The sequence below is a fragment of the Triticum aestivum genome, chromosome 7A (genome assembly GCF_018294505.1).
Source record: "Triticum aestivum cultivar Chinese Spring chromosome 7A, IWGSC CS RefSeq v2.1, whole genome shotgun sequence".
Classification (NCBI taxonomy): domain Eukaryota; kingdom Viridiplantae; phylum Streptophyta; class Magnoliopsida; order Poales; family Poaceae; genus Triticum; species Triticum aestivum.
Window position 1 is genome coordinate 607,303,597 of NC_057812.1, and position 27,653 is coordinate 607,331,249.

Sequence of the window (27,653 nt, forward strand, 5' to 3'; positions counted from 1 at the left end):
TGAATAAACTTAATACTACTCCCTCCGTCCGAAAATACTTGTCATCAAAATGGATAAAAAGAGATGTATCTAGAACTAAAATAACATGATGTATCATGAACCAACCAGTAGTTGGATAGTTAGAGGGACAGTGGTATTCCCAGCCCAGCAGGGTTCAAGTCCTCTTAAGGCGTTGCTACGGAAGAAGTCCAAGAAGTCAACTTAGTCGTAGATGTTAATTTTATATCTTGTAATGATCCTGCCATAGTTCTAGATGCATCCCCTTTTATCCACTTTGATGACAAGTACCTCCGGACGAAGGGAGTACTTTTTATTTTCTTGCATCAACTTTAATAAAGATGGATGTGTGCATCACAATAATGCAGAGGCCGGAGATTTCAAACTCTTTTAAAGGGCAGCCCAGTGCATGTAGCTCCCCCTTGCGCAGGGTTCGGGGAAGAATTCGACCACTTTAGGTTTATTATACGCAGCCTTTTCCTACATTTCTGCAAGAGGCTGTTTTCAGGACTTGAACCCGTGACCTCATGGTCACAAGGTAGCGGCTTTACCACTGCGCCAAGGCTCCCCTTCTTCAAACTCCTTTCTAAAAAAAATCTTATGCTAAAAGGCCAAGATGCCATGGTGATGCAACAAAACAGTTGGCAGATCAAAAGGAATTTAAGCTCTTAAAATTATTCTTAAAGGATACTCTACATGAATTTAGAGCCCCGGGACATCCCGTTTTGTAAAAGCATTACAAAGCAATAAATTATACAAATAAATTGAGTAGGCTTACATAAATCATCATCATCAAGGTGTTACATCAAGCCGTGTTTTCTTCCTAATTGATATTACAGTATGGATATTTATACTTCATCAAACACTAGAGGAATACAGTACATATATAAACCTTGATTTAACATGGTACTCCATCCATCCGAAAATAAGTGACTCAACTTTGTACTAGCTTTAGTATAAAGTTAGTACAAAGTTGAGTCACTTATTTTGGGATGGAGGGAGTATTTGTTAAGAATGCAATGTCCAAGACATGTTGGCATATCCATTACTAATTTAGTTAACCATTTTTTACTGGATTTTAAAGCTGCTTCTCATGTATTATTTCTCGTGGAATAATGCTCTTATAGGTGGACTGGGCCCTCATGTATTTTTGTTTGGTCACCTATTTCAGGACTGGATACATATATCCGTTGCGTTTGTTCTTGGGATCACAGTCATCATTGTTTATGTTGTGTTTGCTGTAACAAGTAGAGGAACATTGAAACTAAAGTTTGATGGATCAGGAGAGAGCCACTGGATTTTGATGTACAGTCGATGCTGCCCAGGGGTCTACATTACTATTCTTTGGGGGCAAAGATGTTTATGTTGTGCTTCGACGTTGTCCCAGTACTGTGAGTGGAATCATCCCACTCGTAGTGGCACGATCTTTCCCTACACAAAAGTCTCTTAAAAGATTCATGGCTTAAACAAGTACTCCTAAGTGGCAGATGCTTGGTCACGGTCAGATCAGAACTATCGATAAAATTGCTAAAATAGTGGTACGCATGACTAGAAAAAAGTTCCTAGTCAGAACACAGAATCGCAAGCATGTTAGAGAAAACTGTGGGGAGCATATACGATCAGGAGCGAACAGGAGTGCACCGTACTGCAGCCCCTTTACGTCATATACACTAGATAATCAAAAGGCGGGCACATACATATGGTCGGAGCAGAGCTTACTGGCAGGTGGCAGCCACTTCAGTTCCATTCCACTCCGGCCTTCGCAGCAGCTTAACCACACTATATAGTACTCCAGCGCTGACAGACAGGATGCCATCGTCAAATGCCTGCACAGATTCAACCAAGTAATCATAATGTGCAGATGAAACTAGCAACACTACAACTCGCTTAAAATCAGAAGAGTATATGTACATGCACAAAACATGCTGCCCTGCAGGCTACCTACTAAAGAATTATTACCTGTGAAGTGAAGAGTCTTGACTTAGTACCAACACGTGACCTTTCAATGCGCTAGCAAGATACACCAAACTTTATTTGCTTCCTAAGAATACTCTGTCACAATGTTCCCTTTGTCACCTATTACTCTGGGACGATTTACATGTGTCTTCACAGAGGACACCACTTTAGTCACCACGGCTGTTATGACCGGCCAGATCTATGGCCGCGGGGGCTCACTGGGCAGGCTTAAGGCCTAAGTTATCTTAGTTTATTTTCAGATTATGATTATATATACAAGTTGTAAGACTATTTTAAAGATTAAGTAATAAGACTATTCTATTGCCCGGCTCCCAGAGGAGTCGGAACCCTAAACCCTAGCTCTCTCTCTCCTGCGCCGCCGCCACCCAGCCAGAAGGACAGCGCCTCACCGCCGGCCGCCGCGTTCTAGTCCACGCCCCGCTTCCTCCTTTCCCTACCACCTACGATCTAGAGGAGCCCGAACCCTAGCTCCTAACACCTTGGTATCAGCCAACTCTGGTTCGACCATGTCATCCTCACCATCATCGCCGTCGCAGCCCGTGACCACCGCCGCCGCGTCAGCGCCCCTCGCCACGGGGTCGCTGGTCCTCCCGTCCGCGTCGCTGGACCTCATCCCCGGCGCGTCACCCGGCCATCCGCCGGCCCCCATCACCACTACGCCACCGTCGCCATCAACTCTACCGGCCCACTACACCCCGGAGGCCATGGCGGGGGTCCTCAACGACTTGGTCGTCGCGGTTCAGGGCATCCGGCTCTTCCTGGCCAGCCTGTACGGACCGCCACAGCCGCCCCCGCCGCCTGTGCCCTCCGGGCCGCCGACGCTTCCGTGGCACTCGGTGCCTGCCGCGCTCGCCGGCGGCTACCCGGCGCTACAACAGCCGGCCGCTCCAGCGCCGGCCTGGCCACACTGGCCCGCGCCAGCACCCGCGGCATCGGCCGCGTCCGCCCCAACCTTGTGGCCGGTCTGGTCTGCCCCGGCCCCCTCCGCGCCGGCTGCGCCAGCCCCCACGCCGTCCCCACCGCCTACCGCCGGCCTGAGTCAAGGCCCTTCCGGGGGGCTTCCGATCCAGCAGGTGCGGTTTCCACCCTCGCCCTCTCCGATTCCGGCTTGGCTCACCGGATCGTCGCCACCGCCGGTCTACACGGAGGCCGGCGAACCGGCGGTGCCCACGCTACAGTTCGACGCGCCGTCCTCGGCCCTTCGCATCGATGAACCGGTGGGCACTGGCGCATCGACCCCGACACCACCTCGCTTTGCCCGGATCGACTTTGCCACGTATGATGGCTCGGAGGACCCTCTTAACTGGTTAAACCAGTGTGATCAGTTCTTCGGGGACAGCGCACACCCGCGTCTGAGCGCACTTGGCTCGCGTCATACCACCTCCGGGGTGCCGCCCAGACATGGTACTACGCCCTCGAGCAGGACGAGGGCGGCATGCCCCCCTGGGATCGTTTCCGCGAGCTGTGTCTCCTTCGCTTCAGTCCGCCACGGCGCGGCAGCCGCTTGTCCGAGCTGGGCCGCCTACCCTTCACCTCCATGGTCCAGGATTTCGCCGACCGCTTCCAGGCTCTGGCGTGTCACGCACCGGGGGTGACAGCACTACAGCGGGCTGAGCTTTTCATCGGCGGCCTTCCCGACCACATCCGCATGGACGTCGAGATGAAGGGACCCCAGGACCTGCAGACGGCCATGTACTACGCTCGGGCGTTCGAGCAGCGCGCCCAGGCCTTAACACGGCCCGCACCACCTCAGGGAAGCCGAGTGCCTCCACGACCACCGCCGGCCGCACCAGCTTCTGCAGCCGCCTCACCGACAGCCACTCCGGCCGCGACGCGGCCCTTCCGGCGCCTCTCGCAGGCCGAGCAGCTCGAGCGCCGCCGCCTAGGGCTGTGCTTTAACTGTGATGCGCCCTATGCCCCGGGCCATGTCTGCCCGCGCCTCTTCTACTTGGAGACAGTCGACGAGACCGAGGACGCTGCCACCGACGATGGACTCGGCGACCCAGCCGCCGCCGAGGTCGCGCCGGCACCCGCGCCCGCGCCGGCTACGGCCCTTGTCGTCTCCCTCCACGCGTTGGCCGGCATCCGCAATGAGCGGACTATGCTTATTCCGGTCACGATCCACGGCGAGACTCTGGTGGCTCTCTTAGACACGGGCTCTACACATAACTTCCTTCCGGAGGCTACTATGCGACGCCTTGCCCTACAGCCGACGGGAGGGGAGCAGCTGCGGGTCACCGTCGCTAATGGCGACCGCCTCCGATGCCATGGGCTCGCTCGGGACGTTCCCATTACTATCGGCGACGAGCACTTCACCATCACATGTGCCGGCATCGACTTGGGCTGCTTCGACTTCATCCTCGGCGTCGACTTTTTGCGGACTCTCGGCCCCATACTTTGGGACTTCGACGCCCTGACGATGACCTTTTGGCACCTCGGCCGCCGCATCCGGTGGGAGGGCATTGGCGGCACCCCGGCGTCGCCCCCACTCCAGCTAGCCGCGGCCACCACGGAGGCCGAGCATCCGCTGCTGGATCACCTCCTGCAGCAGCACGGTGATCTTTTTGCGGAACCCCAGGGCCTTCCGCCGGCCCGGGTCTACGACCATCGTATTCATCTCCTGCCGGGCTCGGCTCCGGTGGCAGTACGACCCTACCGGTACCCTCAGTTGCAGAAGGACGACTTGGAGCGGCAGTGCGCCATCATGCTTGCCGCAGGCATTATCCGTATCTCTACATCACCCTTTACGGCGCCGGTCCTCCTCGTCCGTAAGTCGGACGGCACTTGGCATTTCTGCATCGACTACCGCGCCCTTAATGCTCTCACACTTAAGGATAAGTTTCCTATTCCGGTGGTCGATGAACTCCTGGATGAGCTACATAGTGCGCGCTTCTTCACCAAACTGGACCTCCGGTCGGGGTATCATCAGGTGCGCATGCATCCCGACGACATCGCCAAGACGGCGTTCCGGACCCATCACAGCCACTTCGAGTTCTTGGTGATGCCCTTTGGCCTCGCCAACGCCCCGGCGACATGTCAGGCCTTGATGAACGATGTCCTCCGGCCCTACTTACGTCGATTTGTGCTCGTTTTCTTTGATGACATTCTTATCTACAGCGCCTCTTGGGCAGAGCACCTCCAGCATGTGGCCATCGTCTTCAACGAGCTTCGGGCGCATCATCTTCATCTTAAGCGCTCGAAGTGCTCGTTCGGGACACCTTCGGTTGCTTACCTCGGCCACGTCATCTCGGCCGAGGGTGTGGCCATGGACGCCGACAAGGTGGCGGTCGTCGCCGCCTGGCCCATTCCGCAGTCTCCGCGGGCTCTTCGCGGCTTCCTTGGTCTTGCCGGGTACTATCGGAAGTTCATCCGGGAGTTTGGCCTTATCGCTGCCCCGCTCACGCGTCTCCTCCGCCGCGACTCCTTCTCTTGGGATACGGAGGCCACTTCAGCGTTCGAGGCCCTCAAGGGGGCCCTCACGACGGGACCCGTACTGCAGATGCCGGACTTCGACTTTCCCTTCACCGTCGACTACGACGCTTCCGGTGCGGGGTTTGGTGCGGTCTTGCACCAGGGCGATGGACCCCTCGCTTTCTTCAGCCGCCCCTTTGCTGCTCGCCATCTTAAATTGGTGGCGTATGAGCGTGAGCTCATTGGGTTGGTGCAGGCAGTACGCCATTGGCGGCCCTATCTTTGGGGCCGTTCCTTCCAGATCCGCACGGACCACTACAGCCTCAAGTTCATGCTGGATCAGAGGCTCTCGACGGTTCCCCAGAACTAGTGGATCAGTAAACTATTTGGCTTTGATTTTACCGTCGAGTACTGGCCGGGTCGCGTCAACACCGTCGTCGACGCCCTATCTCGGCGTGACGCCGATGTGGACGATGGGGCGGCGGAAGGGGCTGCCTTCTGCATCATCACCGGGCCCTCTTTCGCCCTCTACGCCGACATTCGCCGGGCGAACGCTGCCGCGGCCGACGCCCTCCTCCTGCAGCAACAGCTGGCGGCGGGCGAGCTAGAGGAGCCGTGGCGTCTAGCCGACGGCCTGCTTCTCCATGAGCGCTGCGTCTTCGTTCCGGACCACGACGATCTTCGTCAGCAGGTGCTGCGTCTCGCCCACTCGGCGGGCCATGAGGGCATGCAGAAGACGCTACATCGCCTCCGCGCCGACTTCTACATTCCAGGTGATCGTGCACTGGTCCGCGACTGGGTACGGTCTTGTGTGACGTGCCAGTGCAACAAAACAGAGACCCTGCGACCAGCTGGTATGCTTCAGCCCTTGGAGGTCCCGTCTCAGGTTTGGGCGAACATCTCCATGGATTTCATCGAGGGCCTTCCCAAGGTGGGCGGCAAGTCCATCATTCTCACGGTGGTCGACCGCTTCTCCAAGTATGCTCATTTCATCGCCCTTGGCCATCCATATTCAGCGGCATCTGCCGCGCGGGCCTTCTTCGATGGCATTGTCCGTCTCCACGGGTTTCCTTCTTCGATCGTCAGTGATCGAGATCCTGTGTTCACGGGTCATGTATGGCGCGACCTCTTCCAACTGGAAGGCGTGAAGCTCCGCCTGAGTACCGCCTTCCACCCTCAGACAGATGGCCAGTCGGAGATCGTTAACAAGGTGATTGCCATGTATTTGCGTTGTGTTACAGGTGATCGCCCTCGCGCATGGGTGGACTGGCTCTCGTGGGCAGAGTACTGCTACAACACCTCTTAGCACTCCGCCCTCCGTGCTACGCCCTTTGAGGTGGTGTATGGCCGGCCGCCCCCGCCGATTCTGCCGGTTGATCCAGCCTCGGCACGGACCGAGGCAGCCGGGGCTCTTTTGAGGAGCCGTGATGAGATGCTCGCGGAGGTCCAGCAACGACTCCTCCAGGCCCAGCAGTTGGCCAAATGATACTATGATGGCCACCATCGTGAGGCGGAGTTCGCGGTGGGTGATTGGGTCTGGCTGCGTCTACTTCATCGCTCTACGCAGTCGTTGGACCCCCGCGCGAGGAAGAAGCTCGGTCCTCGCTATGCCGGTCCCTTTGCTATCCTGGAACGCATTGGCAAAGTGGCGTACCGTCTTCAGCTTCCGGCAGGTGCACGGATCCATGATGTCTTCCATGTCGGGCTGCTCAAGCCTTTCCGCGGCGATCCACCCGCGGCACCACCGGCGCTTCCGCCGCTCGCGGACGGGCGTCTCCTTCCTGCACCAGAGAAGGCGCTGAAGGCTCAGCTGCGCTGAGGCTCCTAGTACGTGTTGATTCGGTGGGCTGGACTACCAGAGGAGGACGCTACTTGGGAGCAACGCGAGGAGTTCTGCCAGCACTACCCCGACTTTCAGCTCGAGGACGAGCTGTTTGCGCAGGCGGGGAGAGATGTTATGACCGGCCAGGTCTATGGCCGCCGGGGGCCCACTGGGCAGGCTTAAGGCCCAAGTTATCTTAGTTTATTTTCAGATTATGATTATATATACAAGTTGTAAGACTATTTTGAGGATTAAGCAATAAGACTATTCTATTGCCCGGCTCCCAGAGGAGCCGGAACCCTAAACCCTAGCTCTCTCTCTCCTGCGCCGCCGCCACCCAGCCGCAAGGACGGCGCCTCGCCGCCGGCCGCCGCGTTCTAGCCCACGCCCCGCTCCCTCCTTTCCCTACCACCTACGATCTAGAGGAGCCTGAACCCTAGCTCCTAACAACGGCCGATAGGAATAGATGTTACCAAAGAACTCTATCTCCTTCAGCTTCAGAAGGTTCTCAAGACCAGAGATCCCGTGCTTGGGTTCCCGTAGGAATGACAATGTAAGCCTTTCAAGACACGGCACAGAACCATCCTTGAAGCACACCTTGTCAATGTTCTCCAAGTTGTCAATAACCAATAGCTTGACTTTCAAAAATTTACCCTGCGGGAATATGAGGCAGTCATCGGCATATGATTTGTGATACAGCTTGAGGCAGAGCAGACTTGGCAGGTCTCCAAGGACGTCTATGGCGTCGGCGTGGAGCCCGTTGTTGCGAAGAGTAAACGTCGAGACGTTTCTAAGTGATGCTGCCCACAGAGGCAAGCGCTCCAGCTTGCCCGTCAGGCCAAAGCTTGTAACCAAGAGAGGGGGTGACTCCACTGAAGATAGCATTTCCTCCGATGAGATGCTTCCATCTCCATCAAATATTTGAATGGAAAGCGAGCGCACAGATCCTGGCAAATTGCTTAATGATTCCAGACAAGGTTTCCAGTTTACCTCTACCCCATGGAAGAGAACATTCAGCTTCTTTAGATTTCTTAACAAGCTTATCTCCTGGAACACTGATGGGTCCTTTTTTATCTCTATATGGCATACTGATTGAAGGGATGCCATGTTCATGAGAACCCCAGGTGTCATTTCTAGACCAGAGGATCTTCTGAAGGACTTCACACTACCTGTCCTAGTAAGATGTGTCTTATGTCCAACTAACAAATGCTTCAGACGTACCAGGCTCTTGGCACTACTTGGTAGCTTCTTGATAAGTGTTTCTCTGATATCTAGTGTCTCCAAGTAATTTAGATGACCTATGAATCTCGGCAATTTGGAAATACTGGTATTTCTGAGGCTTAGGTATTTCAGTTGGAAAAAGTTACAGATACAGTCTAAATCCTTGTTGCTCAAGCAGCTACTGCCTTGCATATCCAACACTCTTAACAGCCGCAAGTGTGCGAAGAAGAATGGGATTTCCTCCATGGAAGGTGACATTCTAAATGTGCGAACATGAGCTACACTAGCACTTGTTCTCTGCACTAAGTGGCTACTGCTCTGGAAGAAGAGGCGCCGGATTTTGTCATGGGAATCCAGTGTGGTTCCATTTTCACAGAAGTAGGATGCAAAGTTCTCCTCAAGTGACTTGGACATGATGACTTCAACCATTATATCATGAACTCGACAGCTTCTCACCTTACCACTCCAATCAATTTTCACAGGATGCACCATGCTTCTGGCGACGAACTCATCAAAGTATCTTTCAGCAACCTCCTCCATACTAAGTCCATGTTTTGCGGTGACAAATCCTTCGGCTATCCACATTCTCACCAAAGGTCCCCTCTTGATCACATAATTTTGAGGAAAGATACTTAGATACAAGAAGCAAGCCTTCAGATGGTATGGCAGATCATTGTAACTCAAAGATAAGACTAGCTTTGTCCCTTCCAGAGTTGGATTTATTTCAAGTTCAGAGCCCAAGTTATCAGAAACCTTCTGCCACTCTTGTTTGGTTCTGTTTGGTTTGCTAGCGAGAAGGCTACCAATGCTGACTATGGCTAATGGTAACCCCCCACATTTCTTGAGTATGACATTTGAAACTTCTTCCAACTCATTGTTTGGCAATCCATCTACTAAGCCAAAGATCCTCTTGAAGAATAGCTCACGTGATGCAATCTCAGATAGGCGTTGAATTTTGTAAATCCGATCTTGGGAATGACAACAACATGTATTAGCGACATCCTCGTTCCTGGTGGTCACTATAATTCTGCTTCCTTTTTCATTGTCAGGAAACACACATCTGATGTTCTCCCATGCTGATGAAGTCCATATGTCATCAAGAATCACAATGTACCTACAATATGAAGTTCACAATACTAAAGTCACTGGACAATATTTTAGAATCAAAACATCCAGTATTCAGGAGATGGAGCACATGGATATAAAAATGAAGTACAATTAATTGGAATATAATTTTTATCCAGAGCTACTTAATGCAAAATAACAAACACAACAGGTAGCAGAGATATATGAATGATACAGCCCAGAAGATTTGAACACCAAATAAAGAGAGGTCTTTATGTGGTTTTAGAGTTTAATGATCAAAACTACACTCTGAGTAGGGGCTAAGGGATAAAAATTACTCCTTTTCCCTAAACTATATTAGTAACTAAGCGTACTCACGTCCAAGGACTATACCATCATCAAAAAAATTGATAGATTTAGTTTTGGACACTAACTAGTCATGTCCAAAGAGCAGAGGCCAGGCTATCATGCCATGGATTCACTCGACCAGGGAAAAGAAAAGGAAACTTTCTTTTAACTCGAGGAACATGTGCTCCCTCCGGGTTTTTTACTTCGCATATTAGTTTTGTCTTAAGTAAAATTTGTAAATTTTGACCAAATTTATATTAGAAAATCTCAGCACCTACAATATCAAATCATAGACATGTTCGTTAGGACAATAAGAACATTGCTTAATAACGAAAAGAAAAAGGACATTAAAATTGCCTTCAATCCTTCATTGCTTATGACGATTGAGGAGAGCCATGTGCAGAGTGGACCAATATCGTGCTAGGCCGTGTGTATCATCAGCATAATGACGTCACATGCTTAAGGCTACTAAGGCCTTATACAATGCAGGGTGCTTACGAGAGATGGTTAGAAAATAAACTAGTGTTTCTTTAAGCACCGGTGCTTATTTGTAGAGGGTAGATGCTTAATTAGGTGCCTCTTCTGTAGAAATAGACACTGGTGCTTCTGAAAAACCTGATTTATTTTTTTAAGCACCTAGCATTGTAGGTCCTGTGAACAAAGAGTGGTGAACCAGATATCAATTGGGTGAAAAAGAAACTCATCTTCTCCCGATGCAAACACAGCCACACCTATCTTCTGAAACATCCGTCCAGGACAATCTCGAGGGCATCTCGAAGGGAAAATCCTCAATTGTCCACCCCATTTTCCCATTTTGTGGACAAACGGACAACGGGGGGTGGAGACTTTACCATGGTAATACAAGGGATTCCCCCATTTGTGCACACATTTCATCGAGCAATCGGTGTGCGCCATTGAGCGTCGACCGGGATGAGCAATGATAAGGCCACGCCGCCACAGGCATTGCCTTGCACGTCGCGGTACCAGCACACCACTGGCATGCCGTCATCATCTCCCCGGCGAGCATGCCCTCCGCCAGCCCCCACAGAGCACGCACAGCAGCACATGTAGCAGCAAGCAAGCACAGCAGCTGAGGACGAGCCCGTCCTCGTCCATGCCGGGGAGGCCGTCGCCACCGCGCGGCGCACACCCAGTCCGGACGACCCAGTGGATGCGGCTGACTCGCGCGTAGCTCACACCCAGCTCGGCCTTCGGCCTCCTCCCGCGCGAGCAGCACGGCCACGCCCCGCGCACGCGGCACGCCTGCGAAGTGCTCGACCTCCATGGAAGCATGGAGCTGCCACGGGCGATCTGGGACGAGCGCGTCCAGCTGCGCGGCGCAGCTCGCGATCGCGACCTGCTCGACGAGGGACGACGACCGGTCACAGGAGCATCGCCTCGCAGCCGCTAATGCCGGAGCCCCGCCTCCAAGCCCCCCACGGCCAGTCAGACGCCTAGGTCCTCGTCCGATTCGAGCTCCGCATCACCGGCGTTGGCGCGTCGAGCTCGGCAGGACGAGGGGCCGCCTGCGGGAGGGGATATGGTGGCCCGCGGCACGGGCTCCGGCGATGCGCGGGCCGGCGGCGAGGTCGTGGGCGTCGCTGTCAGGTTGGGGCTGCGGGGGAGACCCGGAGTATAGCTGGCCAAACGGGCCGGGCCAAACAGGCCAGCCCGCGAGCACGCCGGCCCGGCCCACCATGGGCCAGGCACAGCACGGGCTAAATGGGCCGTGCTCGGCACGTGGCACGCCTTAGGTCGTGCCTGGGCCTGGAGCCTGGGCACACGGGCCGGCACTGCACGGCCCGCTTATTTTTTATATAATTTTTAAATCAATACATATGTTATATGTATACCTAACATATAGTCTAATAGGTCTAAAAATTAGTCCAACATGCTGAAAACGTGCAGCCCAACATGCTAAACGGGCCAACAGGCCGGCCCATTATAAGGTCGTGGGCCAAGGAGCAGCGCCCGTGGACCGGCACGTCGCGGCCCGACTATTAAACGTGCCACGGCGGGCCATGCCGGGCCAAGCACGACTAACACGGGCCGGGCCGGGCCGGCCCGTTTGGCCAGGCCTTAGCCGGAGAGGGAAGGTGAGGCCGGGTCGTGAGGCCTGAGTGGACCGTGGCTGAGCGGAGAAACAAATTGGGAAATGGGCCGTCGGCTGAAATTCGTTACTAAGATTTTTTTTAGCCCATATATTGGGAGCCACTGGCTGTAGTGAATGATTTTTTCTAGAGGTTTATACAGAAGCAACTAGTTGGCGAGCGCACTTTTGGGAGGCTCGCAGTGATCAGTGTTGCGCGCTCTCAGCCGTCGTCACGTATAGCGCTTTGGATACTTCCTCCAAATTTTTTCGCAAATGTTTTCGGTTTTTTTCTTTTTTTTTTCTTTTTTTGCCTTTTGGTTTTTCATTGGTCTTCCTTAGCTTTTGCATCAATTTTTTTTTCAAAAACACTCTTTTTGTGTGAAAAAGGCATTTTTTTGCTTTTGCGAGAGCCACGGTTTTGCTTTTGCGAGAGGCACAGTCATGCTTCTCGGAAACAAAAAGACGTGTTTTATGATATTTTTTTCCCTTTCGGCCTAGGTATGGTTTTGCTTTCGCGAGGGGCACGACCGTGCCTCTCAGAAAAAAACGCGTTTACTATTTTCTTTTCTTCCGCGAGAGGCACGGTTGTGCTTTCGCTGTCGTGCCTCTCGGAAAGGGAAAACACATTTTTTTCTTCCGTGAGAGGCACGGTTGTGCTTTCACGAGAGGTACAGCCGTACCTCTCGGAAACGAAAAAAAAGTGCTCTCTATGTTTTTTCTTCTGTGAGAGGCACGATTATGATTTCGCGAGAGGCACGGTCGTGCCTCTTCCAGAAAGAGAAAAAACTGTGGTCCCGGGTTGGTTTTTTTGTTTTTTTAGAAAAAAGACTTTGTCAAAATCCATCAACATGGGATCTAATTTTGAAAATCTTGACGCGAGAAATTCAATGGTGAAAATGATTCGAGATTTGGACGCACGGTTTAAGAGATAAGACGTTTTGAATAAACAAATCTATGAATAAAGGGAAAACTCCCAGGTTGCGACAAGTGATGCACATACAGCGCGTCACCTGTCACAACGTGGGGAGGTGGGAGTGATCTTTGCAAGGAGTACACCATAATTAGTGATTTCGGGTTTTTATTGTCTTTAGTCAATTTAAATAATTTTAGAAAATTTTGACCATTTTTTATTGCAAATACTTTTAAAATATAAAGATATTTTGAAAAACAATTCAAAAAGAAAGGGAACATTTTTTAAGAGGTGAATATTTTTGGAAGAAATTAACATTTTTTGAAATTTTGTAAACATTTTTTTGGACTGTGTGAGCATTTAAAAATGAAGCAGCAAAACCGGTAAAGAAAAAAAATGAAAAAGGGGGCTCGAAAACTTCTAGAAGGTTCCCATAATTGGTTTCCTATAGAAGCTACAACAGTTAATATCACGGAACCTCACTATACCCTGATCCGGAGATGAAGGTGGTAACATGTGGAAGATGGAAGACAAAACGTTTTCTTGGGGTGACATGGATGATTGGGTGGTGGATTCCATCACGGATGGGGCGAAGCCTTGTGATAGCGGTGGTGGTGATGGTGGTGTTGGAGACATCGTTGGTGGTGTCAGTCGTGGACATGGTCGCGGTGGTGGTGGTGATGGTGGACATGGCCAAGGCGATGGTGGTGGCCACGAAAATGCCTTTGTTTATTGACTTGGATGTTAGGTCGCCGTGAAGTGTTGTACTCGTCCTTAGGGCTTAACGTTATGAACTTTTTGTGAACTTCATGTATGTCAGATCTCGTGAATATCATATACTTACCATGTGTCATGAACTTTATGTATGTGAAATGTTATGAATGTCCTTATGATATGTCATGAACAAAAGTATGTGTTGTGAACTTTATGTATGCCAAATTTACTAAAAACAAGAAATTTCAGTACACGACGCCTTGGTAACAAACATGCTATCTATCATGGTGCCCCGGGAAGGAAGAACAGAGGCATGGTCGGGTTTCAATTATAATTGTCTTGAAACTATTTCAACTAAATTAATACCTCTTTCGTCAAAAAATAAATGCCGCTGATTTAATACAAATTTATTCAAATATAAGTGTCACTGATTTAATACAACTTTGTACTCCCTCCATCCCATAATATAAAAGTGTTTTTTACACTACACTAATGTGAGATTAATGAGTTGGGTATATGTGAGTTGGAGGGTTTATGCGAGGATCTCGTTCCTGTGAACCTTCTACATGAGGAGACCTTGGAAGAAGTGTTGGAAATATGCCCTAGAGGCAATAATAAAAGCATTATTATTATATTTCTTTGTTCATGATAATTGTCTTTATTCATGCTATAACTGTATTATCCGGAAATCGTAATACACGTGTGAATACATAGACCATAATATGTCCCTAGTAAGCCTCTAGTTGACTAGCTCGTTGATCAACAGATAGTCATGATTTCCTGGCTATGGACATTGGATGTCATTGATAACGGGATCACATCATTAGGAGAATGATGTGATGGACAAGACCCAATCCTAAGCATAGTACAAAGATCGTGTAGTTCGTTTGCTAGAGCTTTTCCAATGTCAAGTATCTTTTCCTTTGACCATGAGATCGTGTAACTCCCGGATACCGTAGGAGTGCTTTGGGTGTATCAAACGTCACAACGTAACTGGGTGACTATAAAGGTGCACTACAGGTATTTCCGAAAGTGTCTGTTGGGTTGACACGGATCGAGACTGGGATTTGTCACTCCGGATAACGGAGAGGTATCACTGGGCCCACTCGGTAATGCATCATCATTATGAGCTCAAAGTGACCAAGTGTCTGGTCACGGGATCATGCATTGCGGTACGAGTAAAGTGACTTGCCGGTAACGAGATTGAACAAGGTATTGGGATACCGACGATCGAGTCTCGGGCAAGTAACATACCGATTGACAAAGGGAATTGTATACGGGGTTGATTAATCCTCGACATCGTGGTTCATCCGATGAGATCATCGTGGAGCATGTGGGAGCCAACATGGGTATCCAGATCCCGCTGTTGGTTATTGACTGGAGAGTCGTCTCAGTCATGTCTGCTTGTCTCCCGAACCCGTAGGGTCTACACACTTAAGGTTCGGTGACGCTAGGGTTATGAAGATATGTATATGCAGTAAACCCGAATGTTGTTCGGAGTCCCGGATGAGATCCCGGACGTCACGAGGAGTTCCGGAATGGTCCGGAGGTAAAGAATTATATATAGGAAGTGCTGTTTCGGCCATCGGGACAAGTTTCGGGGTTATCGGTATTGTACCGGGACCACCGGAGGGGTCCCGGGGGCCCACCGGGTGGGGCCACCTGTCCCGGGGGGCCACATGGGCTGTAGGGGGTGCGCCTTGGCCTACATGGGCCAAGGGCACCAGCCCCACTAGGCCCATGCGCCTAGGGTTTCCATGGGGAAGGAGTCCAAGTGGTGGAAGGCACCTCTAGGTGCCTTGGGGGGGAGGGAATCCTCCCCTTGGCAGCCGCACCTAGGAGATTAGATCTCCTAGGCTGCGCACCAACCCCCCTTGGCCCTCCTATATATAGTGGGGGAGAGGAGGGATTTCATACCTCAGCCTTTGGTGCTTCCCTCTCTCCCCGTTACGTCTCTCTCTCGTAGTATAGGCGAAGCCCTGCTACTGTGACGCCCTGCATCCACCACCACGCCGTCGTGCTGCTGGATCTTCATCAACCTCCCCTCCCCCCTTGCTGGATCAAGAAAGGAGGAGACGTCATCCGTTCCGTACGTGTGTTGAACGCGGAGGCACCGTCCGTTCGGTGCTAAGATCATCGGTGATTTGAATCACGTCGTGTTCGACTACATCATCCCCGTTCCTTGAACGCTTCCGCTCGCGATCTACAAGGTACGTAGATGCATCTAATCACTCGTTGCTAGATGAACTCCTAGATGGATCTTGGTGAAACCGTAGGAAAATTTTTGTTTTCTGCAACGTTCCCCAACAGTGGCATCATGAGCTAGGTCTATGCGTAGTTCTCTTGCACGAGTAGAACACAAAGTAGTTGTGGGCGTTGATTTTGTTCAATATGCTTGCCGTTACTAGTCTTATCTTGATTCGGCGGCATCGTGGGATGAAGCGGCCCGGACCGACCTTACACGTACTCTTACGTGAGACAGGTTCCACCGACTGACATGCACTAGTTGCATAAGGTGGCCAGCGGGTGTCTGTCTCTCCTACTTTAGTCGGATCGGATTCGATGAAAAGGGTCCTTATGAAGGGTAAATAGCAATTGGCATATCACGTTGTGGTCTTTGCGTAGGTAAGAAACGTTCTTGCTAGAAACCCATAGCAGCCACGTAAAACATGCAAACAACAATTAGAGAACGTCTAACTTGTTTTTGCAGGGTATGCTATGTGATGTGATATGGCCAAAGTTGTGATGAATGATGAATGATCTATATGTGATGTATGAGATGTTCATGCTATTGTAATAGGAATCACAACTTACATGTCGATGAGTATGACGGTGACAGGATGATCATGGAGCCCCAAGATGGAGATCAAAGGAGCTATGTGATATTGGCCATATCATGTCACTATTATTATTTGATTGCATGTGATGTTTATCATGTTTTGCATCTTGTTTACTTAGAACGACGGTAGTAAATAAGATGATCCCTTACAACAATTTCAAGAAGTGTTCTCCCCTAACTGTGCACCGTTGCTACAGTTCGTCGTTTCGAAGCACCACGTGTTAATCGGGTGTGATAGATCCTTACGTTCACATACAACGGGTGTAAGAAGTTTTACACATGCAAAAACACTTAGGGTTAACTTGACGAGCCTAGCATGTGAAGACATGGCCTCGGAACACAGAGACCGAAAGGTCGAACACGAGTCGTATGGAAGATACGATCAACATGAAGATGTTCACCGGCGATGACTAGTCCGTCTCACGTGTTAATCGGACATGGCCTAGTCGACTCGGATCGTGTAACACTTAGATGACTAGAGGGATGTCTAATCTGAGTGGGAGTTCATTAATAATTTGATTAGATGAACTTAATTATCATGAACTTAGTCTAAAATCTTTACAATATGTCTTGTAGATCAAATGGCCAACGTTGTATTCAATTTCAACGCGTTCCTAGAGAAAACCAAGCTGAAAGACGATGGCAGCAACTATACGGACTGGGTCCGGAACCTGAGGATCATCCTCATAGCTGCCAAGAAAGATTATGTCCTACAAGCACCGCTAGGTGATCCACCCGTCCCACAGAACCAAGACGCTATGAACGCTTGGCAGACACGTACTGATGACTACTCCCTCGTTCAGTGCGGCATGCTTTACAGCTTAGAGCCGGGGCTCCAAAAGCGTTTTGAGAGACATGGAGCATATGAGATGTTCGAAGAGCTAAAAATGGTTTTTCAAGCTCATGCCCGGATCGAGAGATATGAAGTCTCCGATAAGTTCTTCAGCTGTAAGATGGAGGAAAATAGTTCTGTCAGTGAGCACATACTCACTATGTCTGGGTTTCATAACCGCTTGACTCAGCTGGGAGTTAATCTCCCGGATGACGCGGTCATTGACAGAATCCTCCAGTCGCTTCCACCAAGCTACAAGAGCTTTGTGATGAACTTCAATATGCAGGGGATGGTAAAGACCATTCCTGAAGTATTTGCAATGCTGAAATCAGCAGAGGTAGAAGTCAAGAAGGAACATCAAGTGTTGATGATGAATAAAACCACTAAGTTCAAGAAGGGCAAGGGTAAAAAGAACTTCAAGAAGGACGGCAAGGAAGTTGCTGCGCCCGGCAAGCAAGCTGTCGGGAAGAAGTCAAAGAATGGACCCAAGCCTGAGACAGAGTGCTTTTATTGCAAAGGGAAGGGTCACTGGAAGCGGAACTGCCCCAAATACTTAGCGGACAAGAAGGCCGGCAACACCAAAGGTATATTTGATATACATGTAATTGATGTGTACCTTACCAGTACTCGTAGTAACTCCTGGGTATTTGATACCGGTGCCGTTGCTCATATTTGTAACTCACCGCAGGAGCTGCGGAATAAACGAAAACTGGAGAGGGACGAGGTGACGATGCGCGTCGGGAATGGTTCCAAGGTCGATGTGATCGCCGTCGGCACGCTACCTCTACATTTACCTACGGGATTAGTTATAAACCTCAATAATTGTTATTTAGTGCCAAGTTTGAGCATGAACATTGTATCAGGATCTCGTTTAATACGAGATGGCTACTCATTTAAATCTGAGAATAATGGTTGTTCTATTTATATGAGAGATATGTTTTATGGTCATGCTCCGATAGTCAATGGTTTATTCTTAATGAATCTCGAGCGTATTACTACACATGTTCATAGTGTGAGTACCAAAAGATGTAAAGTTGATAACGATAGTCCCACATACTTGTGGCACTGCCGCCTTGGTCACATAGGTGTCAAACGCATGAAGAAGCTCCATGCAGATGGACTTTTAGAGTCTCTTGATTATGAATCATTTGACACGTGCGAACCATGCCTCATGGGAAAAATGACCAAGACTCCGTTCTCAGGAACAATGGAGCGAGCAACCAACTTATTGGAAATCATACATACTGATGTGTGCGGTCCAATGAGTGTTGAGGCTCGCGGTGGCTATCGTTATGTTCTCACCCTCACTGATGACTTGAGTAGATATGGGTATGTCTACTTAATGAAACACAAGTCTGAAACCTTTGAAAAGTTCAAGGAATTTCAGAGTGAGGTTGAAAATCAACGTGACAGGAAAATCAAGTTTCTACGATCAGATCGTGGAGGAGAATACTTGAGTCACGAATTTGGCACACACTTAAGAAAATGTGGAATAGTTTCACAACTCACGCCGCCTGGAACACCTCAGCGTAATGGTGTGTCCGAACGTCGTAATCGCACTCTATTAGATATGGTGCGATCTATGATGTCTCTTACCGATTTACCGCTATCCTTTTGGGGCTATGCTTTAGAGACTGCCGCATTCACTTTAAATAGGGCTCCGTCGAAATCCGTTGAGACGACACCGTATGAATTATGGTTTGGGAAGAAACCTAAGCTGTCGTTTCTAAAAGTTTGGGGATGCGATGCTTATGTCAAGAAACTTCAACCTGAAAAGCTCGAACCCAAGTCGGAAAAATGCGTCTTCATAGGATACCCTAAAGAAACTTATGGGTATACCTTCTACCTCAGATCCGAAGGCAAGATCTTTGTTGCCAGGAATGGATCCTTTCTAGAGAAAGAGTTTCTCTCGAAAGAAGTAAGTGGGAGGAAAGTAGAACTTGATGAAGTATTGCCTCTTGAACCGGTAAATGGCGCAACTCAAGAAAATGTTCCTGAGGCACCTGCACCGACTAGAGAGGAAGTTATTAATGATCAAGATACTTCTGATCAAGCTCCTACTGAAATTCGAAGGTCCACAAGGACACGTTCCGCACCAGAATGGTACGGCAACCCTGTCTTGGAAATCATGTTGTTGGACAACAGTGAACCTTCGAACTATGAAGAAGCGATGGCGGGCCCGGATTCCGACAAATGGCTAGAAGCCATGAAATCCGAGATAGGATCCATGTATGAAAACGAAGTATGGACTTTGACTGACTTGCCCGTTGAACGGCGAGCCATAGAAAATAAATGGATCTTTAAGAAGAAGACAGACGCGGATGGTAATGTGACCATCTATAAAGCTCGGCTTGTCGCTAAGGGTTATCGACAAGTTCAAGGGGTTGACTACGATGAGACTTTCTCACCGGTAGCGAAGCTGAAGTCCGTCCGAATCATGTTAGCAATTGCCGCATTCTACGATTATGAGATATGGCAAATGGACGTCAAAACGGCATTCCTTAATGGTTTCCTTAAGGAAGAATTGTATATGATGCAGCCGGAAGGTTTTGTCGATCCTAAGAATGCTAACAAGGTGTGCAAGCTCCAACGCTCGATTTATGGGCTGGTGCAAGCATCTCGGAGTTGGAACATTCGCTTTGATGAGATGATCAAAGCGTTTGGGTTTACGCAGACTTATGGAGAAGCCTGCGTTTACAAGAAAGTGAGTGGGAGCTCTGTAGCATTTCTCATATTATATGTAGATGACATACTTTTGATGGGAAATGATATAGAACTCTTGGACAGCATCAAGGCCTACTTGAATAAGAGTTTTTCAATGAAGGACCTTGGAGAAGCTGCTTATATATTGGGCATCAAGATCTATAGGGATAGATCAAGACGCCTCATAGGTCTTTCACAAAGCACATACCTTGATAAGATTTTGAAGAAGTTCAAAATGGATCAGTCCAAGAAAGGGTTCTTGCCTGTTTTGCAAGGTGTGAAATTGAGCTCAGCTCAATGTCCGACCACGGCAGAAGATATAGAAGAGATGAGCGTCATCCCCTATGCATCAGCCATAGGTTCTATTATGTATGCCATGCTGTGTACCAGACCTGATGTAAACCTTGCCGTAAGTTTGGTAGGAAGGTACCAAAGTAATCCCGGCAAGGAACACTGGACAGCGGTCAAGAATATCCTGAAGTACCTAAAAAGGACTAAGGAAATGTTTCTCGTTTATGGAGGTGACGAAGAGCTCGTCGTAAAGGGTTACGTCGACGCTAGCTTCGACACAGATCTGGATGACTCTAAGTCACAAACCGGATACGTGTATATGTTGAATGGTGGAGCAGTGAGCTGGTGCAGCTGCAAACAGAGCGTCGTGGCGGGATCTACATGTGAAGCGGAGTACATGGCAGCCTCGGAGGCAGCACATGAAGCAATATGGGTGAAGGAGTTCATCGCCGACCTAGGAGTCATACCCAATGCGTCGGGGCCAATCAAACTCTTTTGTGACAACACTGGAGCTATTGCACTTGCCAAGGAGCCCAGGTTTCACAAGAAGACAAGGCACATCAAGCGTCGCTTCAACTCCATTCGTGAAAATGTTCAAGATGGAGACATAGAGATTTGTAAAGTACATACGGACCTGAATATAGCAGATCCGTTGACTAAACCTCTCCCTAGGGCAAAACATGATCAACACCAGAATTCCATGGGTGTTCGATTCATCACAATGTAACTAGATTATTGACTCTAGTGCAAGTGGGAGACTGTTGGAAATATGCCCTAGAGGCAATAATAAAAGCATTATTATTATATTTCTTTGTTCATGATAATTGTCTTTATTCATGCTATAACTGTATTATCCGGAAATCGTAATACACGTGTGAATACATAGACCATAATATGTCCCTAGTAAGCCTCTAGTTGACTAGCTCGTTGATCAACAGATAGTCATGATTTCCTGGCTATGGACATTGGATGTCATTGATAACGGGATCACATCATTAGGAGAATGATGTGATGGACAAGACCCAATCCTAAGCATAGTACAAAGATCGTGTAGTTCGTTTGCTAGAGCTTTTCCAATGTCAAGTATCTTTTCCTTTGACCATGAGATCGTGTAACTCCCGGATACCGTAGGAGTGCTTTGGGTGTATCAAACGTCACAACGTAACTGGGTGACTATAAAGGTGCACTACAGGTATTTCCGAAAGTGTCTGTTGGGTTGACACGGATCGAGACTGGGATTTGTCACTCCGGATAACGGAGAGGTATCACTGGGCCCACTCGGTAATGCATCATCATTATGAGCTCAAAGTGACCAAGTGTCTGGTCACGGGATCATGCATTGCGGTACGAGTAAAGTGACTTGCCGGTAACGAGATTGAACAAGGTATTGGGATACCGACGATCGAGTCTCGGGCAAGTAACATACCGATTGACAAAGGGAATTGTATACGGGGTTGATTAATCCTCGACATCGTGGTTCATCCGATGAGATCATCGTGGAGCATGTGGGAGCCAACATGGGTATCCAGATCCCGCTGTTGGTTATTGACTGGAGAGTCGTCTCAGTCATGTCTGCTTGTCTCCCGAACCCGTAGGGTCTACACACTTAAGGTTCGGTGACGCTAGGGTTATGAAGATATGTATATGCAGTAAACCCGAATGTTGTTCGGAGTCCCGGATGAGATCCCGGACGTCACGAGGAGTTCCGGAATGGTCCGGAGGTAAAGAATTATATATAGGAAGTGCTGTTTCGGCCATCGGGACAAGTTTCGGGGTTATCGGTATTGTACCGGGACCACCGGAGGGGTCCCGGGGGCCCACCGGGTGGGGCCACCTGTCCCGGGGGGCCACATGGGCTGTAGGGGGTGCGCCTTGGCCTACATGGGCCAAGGGCACCAGCCCCACTAGGCCCATGCGCCTAGGGTTTCCATGGGGAAGGAGTCCAAGTGGTGGAAGGCACCTCTAGGTGCCTTGGGGGGGAGGGAATCCTCCCCTTGGCAGCCGCACCTAGGAGATTAGATCTCCTAGGCTGCGCACCAACCCCCCTTGGCCCTCCTATATATAGTGGGGGAGAGGAGGGATTTCATACCTCAGCCTTTGGTGCTTCCCTCTCTCCCCGTTACGTCTCTCTCTCTCGTAGTATAGGCGAAGCCCTGCTACTGTGACACCCTGCATCCACCACCACGCCGTCGTGCTGCTGGATCTTCATCAACCTCCCCTCCCCCCTTGCTGGATCAAGAAAGGAGGAGACGTCATCCGTTCCGTACGTGTGTTGAACGCGGAGGCACCGTCCGTTCGGTGCTAAGATCATCGGTGATTTGAATCACGTCGTGTTCGACTACATCATCCCCGTTCCTTGAACGCTTCTGCTCACGATCTACAAGGTACGTAGATGCATCTAATCACTCATTGCTAGATGAACTCCTAGATGGATCTTGGTGAAACCGTAGGAAAATTTTTGTTTTCTGCAATGTTCCCCAACAAGAAGAGGGGCATGAGGCCACTCTGTCATCACCTATAGGTCTCGGCGAGGACACTAGTCATGCGGACTGTATGATCCTCCCTCAGGCACCAACGCGTAAACGGCAAAAAAAGGTGTATGGCCTTTCTGCGGTGTGTCGAAGTGCTAGGCTTAAGTTTAAGAAGAAATTTCATGACGATTCATGAGAGACATTTTTTGGAATAGCAGAGGTCTAAGGGACTTGGCTAAGCGTAGTTTTTTGGCGGATGCCTCTCGGGATTACAAACTTGATTTTATTGCTTTGTTAGAGACTGGTAGGGATAATTTTACTGCGCAATTTTTTTGAACGATCTCAGGTGGTCTTGACTTTGATTGGCATTGTTTGCCACCTCGGGGCGGATCCTCCTCGGTGTCAATTGCGAGTCTCTGGAAGTGCTAGATGTATTCTGAGGGGAATTTGCAGTTAAGTTCCATGTGCGGTCGAAAACTGACGGGTTCAGGTGGGCTTTAGTGGCTGTGTATGGTGCGGCACAGCCTAAGCTAAAACCGGACTTCCTCATAGATTTAGTTAGGATTTGTGGGGATGACAACCTACCTATTCTTGTTGGTGGTGACTTTAACATTATTAGAAGACAAGAAGAGAAAAATAATGACAATTTTGATGGCAGATGCTCTTTCATGTTTAATGCGATTATTGAAAGCCTGGACCTGGGAGAGATTGATCTCACGGGGAGGCAATTTACTTGGGAAAATACTCTTCCAAATCCGACATATGAAAAACTTGATAGAATCCTCACAAGTATAGAGTGGGAACAAAAATTTCCTCTAGTGACAGTGCATGCATTACAGAGGGGGATATCTGATCATACACCCCTTCTTGTGGACTCTGGTGAGGCGGCTCACCAAGGAAACAAGAATGTTTTCTCTTTTGAATCTGCGTGGTTCGAGAGAGAGGATTACCTTGAGTTGATCACAAGGGAATGGGCGGCGAAACAAAGGGGAGAGTCAAATATTGATCGGTGGCAGTATAAGATTCGACATCTTAGACAGTTCTTGAGAGGATGGGCTAAGAACAATAGTGGTGTTTACAGAAAAGAGAAAGAAAGATTGTTAAAGGTTATCAATGACCTTGACATAAAAGCTGAAAGCACTGCGGTGGATATGGATGAGCGAGTGTCTAAAAGAGAAGCTGAGGTTAGTTTGGCAAAGCTTCTTAGAGAAGAGGAATTGAAGTGGGCACTTAGAGCGAAAGTGCGCTAGGTTGTTCAAGGTGATAACAATACTCAATTTTTCCATATGATTGCCAACGGGAAACATAGAAAAAAGAGAATCATTCAACTTGAACAAGATGAGGGTACGATTGTTGGTCATGAAAATTATAAAATGTATATCACCAACTATTTTAAAAATCTGTTTGGGGCCCTAGCTGAGAATTATGTCGCCCTCGATGAGAGCATGGTGGACGACATTCCTCAACTGAGGGATGAAGAGAACGAAGTGATCACTGCACCTTTTTCTGAGAAGGAGGTGTTTGACGCGATATCCCAAATGGAAAATAATAAGGCACCTGGTCCGAATGGATTCCCAGCTGAGTTTTATAAGAAATGTTGGGGTATTATTAAAGGCGACTTGATGCCCATGTTCCAGGATCTGTTTAATGGCCACCTTCAGCTTTTTAAGCTTAACTTTGGTACTATCACGTTGTTACCAAAGAAGGCGGAAGTAATTCACATTGAGCAATTCAGGCCGATATGTTTGCTCAGTGTGAGCTTCAAGATTTTCACAAAGGTTGGCACAAACCGTCTGACTCAGATTGCCCATTATGTGGTACAACCAACCCAGACCGCCTTCATGCCAGGTCGACACATTCTTGAGGGAGTGGTCGTTCTCCATGAGACCTTGCACGAAATTCACTCGAAGAAGCTCGATGGAGTGGTCTTGAAAGTGGATTTTGAAAAGGCATACTGTTTGGGGTGTGAAATAGGCACGTTACGCTTCACGTATTTAGGGATTCCAATTCATCACCGCAAGCTCACTAATAAAGAATGGAAATATATCGAGGATCGGTTTGAAAAGAGGTTGAGTTGCTGGAAGGGTAAACTTTTGTCTTATGGAGGAAGATTGATGCTTGTTAATTCTGTACTTACAAGTATGCCCATGTTCCCCCTCTCTTTCTTTGAAGTCCCGGTTGGGGTACGGAAAAGATTGAATTTTTATCGATCTAGATTCTTTTGGCAAATTGATGAGAATAAAAATAAGTATCGACTGGCAAAATGAGATGTAATTTGTAGACCAAAGGACCAGGGAGGCTTGGGAATTGAAAATTTGGAGGTGAAAAATAGGTGTTTACTTAGCAAATGGCTATACCGTTTATCGATAGAAAGAGATGTAGTTTGGGCTCAGATATTGCATAACAAATATCTCTATGCCAAAACACTAGCCCATGTTACGGCAAAACCGTCTGGCTCACCGTTCTAAAAAGGGGTTATGAGGACGAAAGTAGCCTTCTTCAGCAGGACTAAATTTATCGTCGGGAATGGACGGGATACTAGATTATGGGAGGATACTTGGTTAGGCAATGCACCGCTGGCCTTGCAGTATCCATCCTTATACAACATTGCACAACGGAAAGAGGTGTTCGTTGCTACAGTGTTGGGTTCCATTCCGCTTAATATTCAGTTTAGGCGGTCTGTTATAGGTGAGCGTTGGGATAGATGGTTACATCTTGTGCATCGATTAATGGAGGTTAACATTTCGAATGTACCAGGCACTTTGCAATGGGAGCTTTCCAGGTCAGGAGTCTTCTCGGTTAAATCCATGTACACGGATTTCATTAATACCGGGACTATCCCGAGGACAGTACATATTTGGAAAGTTAATTAAGGTGCCCTTGAAGATAAAAATATTTATGTGGTTTGTGAATAAGGGTGTCATTCTTACTAAAGATAACTTAGCTAAGCGTAAGTGGGAAGAAAGTAAAAGATGTTGCTTTTGTGATCAAGATGAAACAATAGAACATTTATTTATCAAATGTCCGCTTGCTAAATTGCTTTGGAGAACTATTCACGTTACTTTCAACATAACTCCACCTCTCACGATATCACACTTGTTTGATAACTGGTTGGCTGGAGTGAAGCCAAAATCCGCGGCACATATCCGAGTGGGAGCATGTGCATTACTTTGGTCTTTATGGAATTATCGCAATGACGTTGCCTTCAACAGACAAACCATTACCAACTTTTTGCAGGTCATTTTCAGAGCGTCTACTTGGATCTGTACGTGGTCATTACTCAGCCGTGCGGACCACAGGGAGCATATGCATATTGGGTGCAGCCGATGGGAGATGGTTGCACGGGATACATACAACCGGTTTGGATGATGGTCCAATAATAAGATAGGCGTTTAGTCTCCTAGTCTTTATGGCGCCGGTTGTGATTTTTATTTTTGGCCGCTTGTGGCTTTTCTTTGTTTAGTAAGATCTTTGTTTCATGTTGAGACTTGTTGTTGGAACCTTCGGGAAACTTAATTTTAATAAATGGCTGTGTGCATAGAGATGCAGAGGCCAGGGGTACGCCTCCTTTTTAAAAAAGAAAAAAAAACTAATGTGAAAAACACTTCTATATTATGGGACGGATGGAATAGTAAATTTGTATTGAATCAGCTTATTTTGGGACGGAGAGACCAATAAATAACTAGTAAATTATGATGATTGTGTACAAAATCTCGCTAAAACCGTAGCGCCACGAATATGCAAATTTTGTTTGTGTATACTAGTATGATATTTGCGTCCCTTGACAACAATTACCTAGGCAAAAGTAAGTTGAAAAAGCTAAATTACCGATCCATCTTACGGGCCTGTTCCGGGTGTAAAAGCAAAAACGGGTGTATTTTTTACAGCCCGAAAACGGTGTTCCAAGCACCTAGTCGAAGCTCAGCTGTTTTATTTTACGGAGGGGATGTTTTACAGGTGTAATGGGCTGAAAAACGACATTCCAAGCAGGGCCTTAATGCCCAATAGAGCGTGACTTGGTCTCGGTCCACTGATGCGGATGTACGTACCTTTTGTCTTGCAGGTAAAGTTTGAGCTTGTTGGCCAGCAGCGCCGTTTCCCAGCTCTCCGCCCCGTGCAAGCTATCATCCATGGTATCGTCGCCGGCAGCCAGGCGCGGCCGCTGGATCAGTTCCCTGAGCATGTGCAGGAACAGCGCCCTGACGTTTAGCGTCTGCGACACGATGAGGAACGGGGAGCACTGAAAGTCAGCGCTCTTCACCCGCGGGTTCTCGCACACCATCCTCGCCAGCGTGGTCTTGCCGAGCCCACCGAACCCGACGACGGCGAGCACCCGGAGCCGCGCGTCGTCCTCCATCAGCCAGCCCACGAGCTCGTCCCTCGGCCCGTCGATGCCCACCAGCTGCGCCTCCTCGGTGAAGAGGGCGTGCAGCCGCGGGTCCAGGCGGCCGGAGACGCCGGAGCTGGACGCGTGGCTGCTGGCACGCCCGAGCGCCGTCTTTGGCGGCAGCACCCCGTACCTGGAACGCCGCTCGCCGGCGTCCCTGGCGCGAGTCTTCAGTTCTTGGAGCTGGGCCGCCATGCGCCGGTGACGGCGACCACCACCGCCTGATCCTAGCGTGGCGAGCAGACGGACAAAGCGGCGGAGGGACGCCATGACGGCGCCGCCGTCCCTGTCGAACGGCTGGCGGCCGCGGACGTAGTCGTCGATGCAGTCCTCGGCGTCGTAGGCGATCTCCCTCACCTGCTTCACCCAGACCCGGACCTGGTCGTCGTGGCCGTCGGACGATTCGGCCAGACTACGGAGGAAGGCGGTCATGCTCTCGAGCTCGTCCTTGATGTACTGGACCTCGCCGTGGAGGCGCTGCACCGGCCAGCTCTCCTGCGCGAGGAGGCCGCCGAGCTTGCACAGGAGGCCTCGCACGGCGCCCTCGGTCAAGCTGATGATTGCACCCTCCAT

General features: G+C 49.3%; 1 protein-coding gene across 2 annotated transcripts; it reads right to left on the reverse strand.

Moving 5' to 3' along the window:
- Positions 1 to 4,183: 4,183 nt before the first annotated feature.
- On the reverse strand, positions 4,184 to 27,653 carry LOC123148578 (disease resistance protein Pik-2). 2 transcript variants are annotated; one of them, XM_044568013.1, is made up of 2 exons: positions 26,743 to 27,653; positions 4,184 to 9,542 (listed from the first exon to the last, which is right to left on the reverse strand). In XM_044568013.1, exons 1-2 carry the CDS (start codon positions 27,651 to 27,653, stop codon positions 7,613 to 7,615), a joined length of 2,841 nt encoding a protein of 946 aa, XP_044423948.1. In that variant the 3' UTR covers positions 4,184 to 7,612. The 2 variants fall into 2 exon arrangements, with proteins under 2 accessions (XP_044423948.1, XP_044423949.1); XM_044568014.1 differs by lacking the exon at positions 26,743 to 27,653 and adding an exon at positions 10,693 to 11,484 and having other exon boundaries at positions 6,147 to 9,542.

Excerpts from the sequence above, each read along its gene's own strand:
- LOC123148578 (XM_044568013.1), bottom strand. The coding sequence starts at position 27,653 with ATGGAGGGTGCAATCATCAGCTTGACCGAGGGCGCCGTGCGAGGCCTC. Across the intron at positions 9,543-26,742 it reads CTTTACCTGCAAGACAAAAG|GTACATTGTGATTCTTGATG; the intron begins GTACGTACATCC and ends TTCATATTGTAG.